We start from the raw sequence: 8930 nt of genomic DNA on the forward strand, positions 1-8930 counted from the left end.
TTAAGTTTTGAACCCCCTGACATAGTCCAAAAGTGTAGCTTAGTGGTCAAAGGGGTTCAAAATTTTTGAAAGACATAAGTTCAATTCCCACTAGCTACGATCTTTTTTTTCTTGAACCCCTTCGCGGAGATTCTGCCTCCGCCACTAGGTTCACGTATGGTGCCTTTATCGTCCATCCCAAGCCGCCCGCTCCTTATCATTTTCCAAAGCCTTATGCAGATATAACCATCATTCTAGGTACAAGTATCTTGTTAGTAATTAACAATAATATTCGAACAATATTTCAATGTAAATGATTTTTTTGTATTTAATTTCTTGCAAAAACCAAGTCTCTAAACTATTCTTATTTTTCTTGATCCACAGGCGAGTAGGGCTGCTTATCGGGCGGATTGGGCGGTTAATTACTCTTAACGGTTTGGCTTAACGATTATCGGCTTTTAAATGTATTAATCCACTAGCCACCCAATAAGATATCGGGCGGATTGGTAACGGTTTAACTCTTATTGGGCGGTTTATCGGCCTAATTGAATCTATATTGCGTTCATTAATTGTTTGTTGACCGCCTAACATACAAATTTAGAATAGAAAATTACACATTGAGTCTAGACATACATGTCTGTTAATGCCTACATAAGAATGATGTAGTGTGTCATGTGTTGTAGAGTGAAAAAAGTTATGGCACAACACTATTGTTCTTCTATTAAACATAGCCAGCAGGCATTAGTTTTAAAAAACAAAAGCAGAGGTGAACCATAGACAACAGCTTAAACAATCTTGTTGTAGGGTGGGAGAATAAGCTAAGCTAAACCAAGCCTGGGATCTTCTGATGCATAATACGTAAGGATTTTGATTATTTAGGAATTAGGCGTTAGAACTTAGAGATGGAGTATTGGAAGAAGTGGAAGAGTTTTTGATATTTAATATATATATATATTCTTAACAGATTATCCGTTAAGAAAATTGAATAATCCGCCCCCAAACCGATAAGCCGTTAATAAAAAAATTTCAATATGTTCTCCGTCTATTAAACCGTTAACCCGATACCAATAAGCTATTAAGCTTCGATTTTCGGTTTCGGTTCGGCTTTGAAGGGCGAGTGGTGGAAGAAAGATATTAAGGAAGTTACGTTGTATCTGAGTAATATTGCCTCAGGAGGCAAGATCCCGAGGCAAGATTAGTAATCTCGTGCTTTCACTATAAATGGTCAGCCTAGTGATCTTTATCCTTGCTCAAAAAATGGTAGGAATCCACTGACTTATAATTATTTTATTCCAACTTGAATTTAATACATTACTCTGGTTAGCTTCTTGACATGGGACGTAATATACATGTGAAGAATTGTTAAATTTTTAATAAATATTAAATTATAAATTCATATTTCCAAACGTGCAATAAAGTTAATAATAATAATTTAAATGTTAAATCTATCAAATTTAAATTATGAATTAGTATTTTGCTTACGGTCCACCCTGTGAGAGGGGAGTCGTAAAAACAAGGAAAATATAGACGCATACTACACGGAGGCAGTTCAAACATGCCTCCCCATCGCGTTAAATAGCAGGTATAAATGCTTTTGACCGGTGAATATCAAAGTCAAATGATAGAAATATTTTAGAGCTTATCTTGACCACAAGAGTTAAAGATTTCTTATTGATGCTGTAGACTCTACAAAGCTTGTTAATTCTGTTAACAGAATACAAAAAGTGCTGCAACCACCATACCAACAGAATTGTAACAAGAAAAGATTTTCTGCTTAGTAATTAATTAGTCATAAAGTATTGCGACTAGACAAAGAGGATTCTTCTTGTGCATAGTGAGACCTGGCAAAGTATAGGTATCAATATCTTCTTTCACCATACCAAAAGGTAGTTCCCAATCAAATGCATATAGAAATCCCAGGACAGCCTCTTCTACCACCTCCAAATGGAACCATTTCAAATTCCACGGACTTGTAGTCGATATCAATATCTTCGTTGGTTACAGTACTACAGAATCTGTCAGGAATGAAGTCCTCTGGATTTTTCCAACATTCAGGGTTACTACCTGTGGCCCATGCATTGAAAAAAAACAGAGTATTTGGTTGGATTTCATATCCATCCACCATACATTTTTGAATGGTTTTTCTAGGCAAAAGAAGAGGAGCTGGTGGATATAATCTCAATGTCTCCTTTATCACTGCTTTGAGATAGGGAAGCTTTTGGATATCATCTTCATCTACTCTTCCTTTTTTACCAACCAATTCTCTTATATTCTCTTGTAATTTTTTCATTTGTTTTGGCTGCTTCATTAAACCTGTCATTGCCCATACTACTACAGCTGCGGTCGTGTCCGTTCCAGCAATAAATACGTCCTTAATTGTATACATTTAAACATTGGTTAAACTATACAATATATGTATCATCAAATGATTTGATTTAATTCTTGAAACAAATATTTTCACCGTTTCAAGTTTGACTAGGCACAAAGTTTAAAGATGTAAGAAGACTTTCAAATACCATTTGAATCTTGTGGTCTTAATGTGATGACCCGATAGGTCATCTCATGTTTTAGAACCCAATTATGTGCTTTGAAGCCTTAAAAATCTCATTTTTACCCTTCTCTATTTGCGTGCACAATCCGGACATATTTCCGGAAAGCTTTTATGTTAAAAACTGTGAAAAATATGAAGTTTTGCTTTGAAAACCATTTGAATTGACTTTGGTCAACGTTTTGAGCAAACGGACCCGGATCCGTATTTTGACAATCCTGGTGGGTCCGTATCGAAATATGGGACCTGGACGTATGCCCGAAATCGAATTCCGAGATCCCTAACTCGAGTTATGAATTTTTGTTAAAAAATGAAAGTTTGAAAGTTTAATGGTTTTTAAGAATTGATTGATGTTTGGTCTTGTTGATACCGGGTCCGTATTTTAGTTTTGGAGCCCGATATATGTCTGTTATTATATTTATGACTTGTCTGTCGAATTTGGTGAGAAACGGAGTTGATTTGATGTGATTTGGATGTTCGGTTGTAAAAATAGAAGTTTTAAAGCTTTCTTGAAAATTTCCTTTGATTTGGTGTCTGATTCATGGTTCTAGGCGTTATTTTTGGTATTTTGATCGTACGAGGGAGTTCGTATGAGGTTTTTGGACTTGTGTGCATAATTGGTTTGGAGCCCCGAGGACTCGGGCGACTTTCGGATAGGCTACGAGTGTTTTGAACTTAGGAAAATCTGATTTTTTGGCTTCAGTTGTTGTCTGGTGTTTTCTTCTTCGCGTTCGCGAAGGTACTCTCTCGAACGCGAAGGGTAAAACGGGAAAAAGTGATTTTCTTCTACACGAATGGGGTAGCTAGGTCGCGAACATGAAGCAATTGGGGGGAGAGGGCTTACCCTTCGCGAACACGACCAGCTTCTCGCGAACGCGAAGCTTGAGGGACCTGGGGGAGAGGACACTCGTTTTCCTACGCGAATGCGAGCATTGGCTCGCGAACGCGAAGGCTAGGGGGGAGCAGCCTTCGCGAACGCGAAAGCCATTTTGGCTGCTGCACATCGCGAACGCGGCAGGCCCTTCGGGAAGGCGAAGAAGGCGTGACGCCCTTTCCTTTAAACATTTCCAAAACAAGATTTTACCCATATTTCATAAACTCTCAGTTAGAGCTCGGCCTAGGTGCGATTTTGAAGGGAAAACTAACACCAATTCATAGGTTTGTACTCTTTAACTCATTTTCTTCCATTTCTAACATCACTCATTAAATTTCTAACCCTAATCTTTGTTCTTTCATGGTAGAAAACTAGGGATTTAGGAAGAATTGGGGATTTTTATAAATTGGGGATTTAGACCTCAATTTTGGTGTTGAATTTCGAAACTAATTACATAATCGGGCTCGGGGGTGAATGAGTGAATGGATTTTGGTCCAAACCTCGGGTTTGGACTAAGCAGGCCCGGGTGTTGACTTTGATTAATTTTTTCAATAATGACCTAAATTGAATCTTTTGCAATCGTGGGTGATTCCTAAGGCTTATTTTGAATCGTTTGGTTGGTAATTTTCTAGATATTGTTGACTCGAAGTCTTGTTTGAAAGGCAAAGCTGTGGTTACGTTTTGAGTGGTGTTTTGGAGTGAGGTAAATGTTGTGTTTAACCTTGACTTGAGGAAATTAGGAACCCTCGGACTATGTGCTATGTGATTCCCATGTGAGCAACGTATATGCGAGGTGACGAGTGCTTATACGCCACCGAATTATCTGTTTTCCCTGATTTACTGCTTTTCCTTAATTATTTCCTTTCCTGTCTTAACTGTTATATGCTCTAAATCTTTCCATGCTTAATTGCTACTTGTTATTCAATATCTTCTCCTGTTCACGGCGTTAGTTCTTCCATAGTTTCATGATTCCCTACTATTTGCTTATATTGACTTACTTGTACCTTCTAATTGTCAATTACTGAATTGATCTCGTTGTGTAGTACTACTCGTGTAGATTTACTATATTGTACGATGTTTCCATTTGGTTCAGTTTGGTATTTGTTAATCATAAAGGTTATTGTGGTCTGAACTGTTGATTTGACTGTGCGTTGAGTACATGGTACTGATATGGTGGGATCAGGTTGCACGCCGCAACATGTGTAATAATGATGGATTGATGTGATGGAATAAAGGTGAATTTGTACTATACGGTAGGATCGGGTTGCACGCCGCAACAAGTGGAACAAGGGTCGATTGACATGGTGAAATAAGGGTGAATTATGATATTGATATTGACATATGGTGGGATCGAGTTGCGGGTCGCAACATATATATATTATTTACTGTTGTTGATATCGTTAGGGTAAAATAAGGGAGGATTTTGTATTGTCTGGTGGGATCGGGTTGCGCGCCGCAACAACCTATATGTTCCCATTTCTTGAGCTGTGTTGGTTTTTACGGCATTTGTATTTGAATTATTAAAGATTGGTAATTCTGGACGACACTGGTTTATTCTTGAGGTTGTGGTTATTATTTTTAGTTGGCTGCTTAATTCTGTTCAGTATTCCCATTTTATGTCATTGTTATATACTGCGTTCAGGTTGTAGTGTAGGTGACCCGCCTTAGCCTCGTCACTACTTTGTCGAGGTTAGGCTCGGTACTTACCAGTACATGGGGTCGGTTGTACTGATACTATACTCTGCACTTCTGTGCAGATTTTGGAGTTGGTCCCAGCGGCGACTACTAGAGAGCTCGAATCGGATAGCCTACGGAAACTTGAGGTATAGGTGTTCAGCGCCCGCAACTCCTGGAGTCCCCTTCCTGTTTTTATTTAGCTGTTTATCCCCTTTTCAGAGAGCTTACTGTTATTTCAAACCCTTGTATGTACTATTCTAGTAACTTGCGCACTCGTGACACCAGGTTCAGGGATTTGTAGCAGATGTTTACAGTTTTAGCTTCCGTATTTATAAATTTTGGATTATTGCAGTTGAATCGGTTCCTATTCATTAATAAATTTTAAATTGTTAAAAAAGATAAATTGTTCTAACGTTAGCTTGCCTAGCAAGTGAAATGTTAGGTGTCATCACGGTTTCGACGGTGAAAATTCCGGATCGTGACACTTAAACATGCCGTGTAACTTTTATAAGAGAGTGTCATTATGCATAAAGTGAAAACTGTGGAAGTAAAAACTTACTACATATAGAAATGCGATATTCTTTTTTGAACATATTAAAACGGAAAGTGAATTAAAACAGAGGGAGTAACTAGATAGAGAAGTGAACAACCATTAGCACTGCTTTGATATGATCCCAAGTGAGAATCAAAGATGATGACAGTGTTTGATCTCGCAAGAGAATTAACGTATCAAGAATATCACCATCCATTGATTTTGGCCTGGTTGGGCTGAGGTGCTCCTCAATGAGTTCTTGATAGAATAAGTCCAACTCATTGTAAATCTTTTCAAGTCTAGCAACCTTTCCATTGACTTTATCAAACCAACCAAAAATTGGGAAAAAATCAGAGACAAAAAAATCTCCAAGCACAGCTTCTGCTTCACGTAGAAGTTTGTGAAATCTCCTCTTTTTATCACCTTTCTCATCATATCTCTTGCCAAATCGAACTCTACATATTATGCTGCTTGATAAAGACAATATAATCTCACTAAGATTAACCAATTTCGACATCGAATCAAGTTCTGTTACATGATTGATCATCCTGGACGCTTCATCTACACGAATTGGACGAAAAGATTGCACCTTTTTTGGTGTTAAAGGGATGTATGACACAAATTTTTCTTATTTCCCTCCAATAAGCACCGTAAGACGAGAAGCTAGCATCCAAACCGTTATACGATAACTTTTGTTGGCCAAGAAATGATGGCTTCCCAGAAAATGCAATGTCATGAGTTTTCATTGCTTCTTTAGCAATTTTTGCTGATGAAATTACTACTACTTGGGAAAAACTAAGTTTCATGGACATTAAGGGACCATATTTCTTTGAAAGTTGCCATAGGTATTTTATGAAGGGATTCTTTATCTAATTGATACTATAAGTTTCCAACAAGTGGAAGTCAAGGGGGACCTGGTGGATGATTATGTGCCCTGACTCCAATTTTTCTGTAGTTTTTTAAAAGGAAAATTACAACCGCAGGTATAGCTATTAGGAAAACGAACAACATTTCTGTTTTCCTTCTTGTGTGTTCAATGAACATGGGATAATTGTCATGACGCAAAATCTCAACCTGTCGCGATGGCGCCTATCTCGATACTAGGCAAATCGAAAATCTCAAAAAAACAAAACTTCTCTTTAAGGTTGAAAATATAATATTTAAATACAATACAAACACTCCCCAAAACCTGGTGTCACTTAGTACATGAGCATCTAATATGAATACAAGTCTGGAAAATATAGTCTATAATAGTCCGAGACCAAATACAGTAAACAAAGAGATAAAGAAGGAGAGACAAGGTCTGCGAAATACGGTAGCTACCTCAAAATCTCTTGAAAATCAACTGCGCGAAATGACCAACACCCGCTATGTCCGGGAACACCTGGATCTGCACACGAAGTGCAGGGTGTAGTATGAGTACAACCAACTCAGCAAGTAATAATAATAAATAAGGAACTGAAGATAATAATGAGCTACACAGTTATGGTACATTTCCAGCAAAAGAATAGACATGCTATCAAATCTGAAAGTTTAATGTCAAATCAATTTTTATATAGTTCTTGTTCATGTAATCCGTATATCAACAATCTTTCAGAGATTTCACAACAATGACAGATAGTAACTAAGTGCAACAACAAATGAAAATCAAGTACAACCTCTTAGGACAACAATCACTCACTGGGCTCCCAGCCCTCATCACTCACTCTCAATGGGGGTGTACAGACTCCGGAGGGGCTCTTATAGCCCAAGCGCTATAATCTGCACGGACAACTCACATGCCATAATATAAATATCTGGATCCGCACGGCCAACTCACATGCTGCACGGCCAACTCACGTGCTATAGTATAATATAAGGATCTGCACGGCCAACTCACGTACTATAGTATAATATAAGGATCTGCACGACCAACTCATGTGCTGCAAGGACAACTCACATGCTATGATATCAATATCTCACAATCAGGCCCTCGACCTCTCTCGGTCATAAATCTCTCTAGTCTCTCGGGCTCTCATTAATCATGAAATCAACCCAAACAACGATGATATGATGTATCAATAATAATAACAGAGATTGAGATCAAATGTGCGAGTAAAAATTGAGAATGAGTACATATAGCATTTAGCAGGCAATTCAACAACTACGTGACCTCTGTGGGTCCCAACAGTACTATCACATAGCCTAAGCATGATTTCTAACATAATTTACAGTCAAATCTTATCAACACATAGAGAGCATATAGCTAACAACAAATTATTCAACTTTACCGTTTTTCCGCGACGGACCAAGTCACAATCCTCTCGGTGCACGCACACACGCCCGTCACCTAGCTTGTGCATCACCTCCAAAATAATCACATGATACCAAAACCCGGGATTTAATACCCTCAGGACTAGATTTAAAACTCTTACTTACCTCAAAACGTGAAACTCTTTACTCTGCTATGCCTTTGCCTCGCAAATCGGCCTCCGAATGCCTCGAATCTAGTCACAAATAATTCGTTTCAGTCAATAAAATTTATTGAAATTAATTCCATAAGAAAATACTATTTTTTCATAAAAACCCGAAATTTAGCTCAAAAATCGCCCGTGGGGCCCACGTCTCAGAACCCAACAAAAGTTACAAAATCCGAAATCTCATTCAACCACGAGTCTACCCATATCAATTTTACCAAAATCCGACCTCAACTCGACCCTCAAATCTATAAATCTTATTTCCAAATTTCTAAGTTCCAATCTCCGATTTACACCTCAAAATCATGTAATCTAGTCGGATTATTCGATGATAATTCAATATTATGGAGTAGAAATGATCACAAGGGACTTACCTCAAGTTTTTCTTGAAAATATATTAAAACCTCGCCTCTTCTCAAGCTCCAATTTGTCAAAAATGGTGAATGGGACGAAGTCCCTGTTTTTATAATTCTGCCCAGACTGCCTCGATTTTGCCTCGATCTTGGCCTTCGATCGAGGTCCTCGATCCTGAGTCTTGATCCTAGGCCTAGATCATGGCTCTCGACCCTGGTCTTTGACCCTGCCATTGATCGTGGCCCTCGACCCTAGGCTCGATCGTGGCATCGAGCCTGATCCTTGACCCTGCCTTCGATCGTGGCCCTCGACCCTGGGCTCGATCGTCCTTGATTCTTGGCTCGATTTATTTGGGCTCGATTCTGGGCTCGATCCTGAGTTTGATTTTCTGGGCTCGATTTTGGCAGAAGAAATTTCCAACAGAAGGAAATTGCAGCAATTGTTGTAGTTTAATTTTTTATCCGTTAACCATCTGAAACTCACCCGAGGCCCTCGGGACCTCAACCAAAT

General features: G+C 38.6%; 1 protein-coding gene across 1 annotated transcript; it reads right to left on the reverse strand.

Moving 5' to 3' along the window:
• Positions 1-1876: 1876 nt before the first annotated feature.
• Positions 1877-6471, reverse strand: LOC104111511 (5-OH-xanthotoxin synthase-like). The gene is made up of 2 exons (XM_018776077.2): positions 5729-6471; positions 1877-2350 (listed from the first exon to the last, which is right to left on the reverse strand). The coding sequence occupies exons 1-2, from the start codon at positions 6155-6157 to the stop codon at positions 1877-1879; spliced, it is 903 nt and encodes a 300-aa protein (XP_018631593.1). The 5' UTR covers positions 6158-6471.
• Between the last annotated feature and the right edge of the window lie 2459 nt (positions 6472-8930).

Source organism: Nicotiana tomentosiformis, chromosome 11 (genome assembly GCF_000390325.3).
Source record: "Nicotiana tomentosiformis chromosome 11, ASM39032v3, whole genome shotgun sequence".
Classification (NCBI taxonomy): Eukaryota; Viridiplantae; Streptophyta; class Magnoliopsida; order Solanales; family Solanaceae; genus Nicotiana; species Nicotiana tomentosiformis.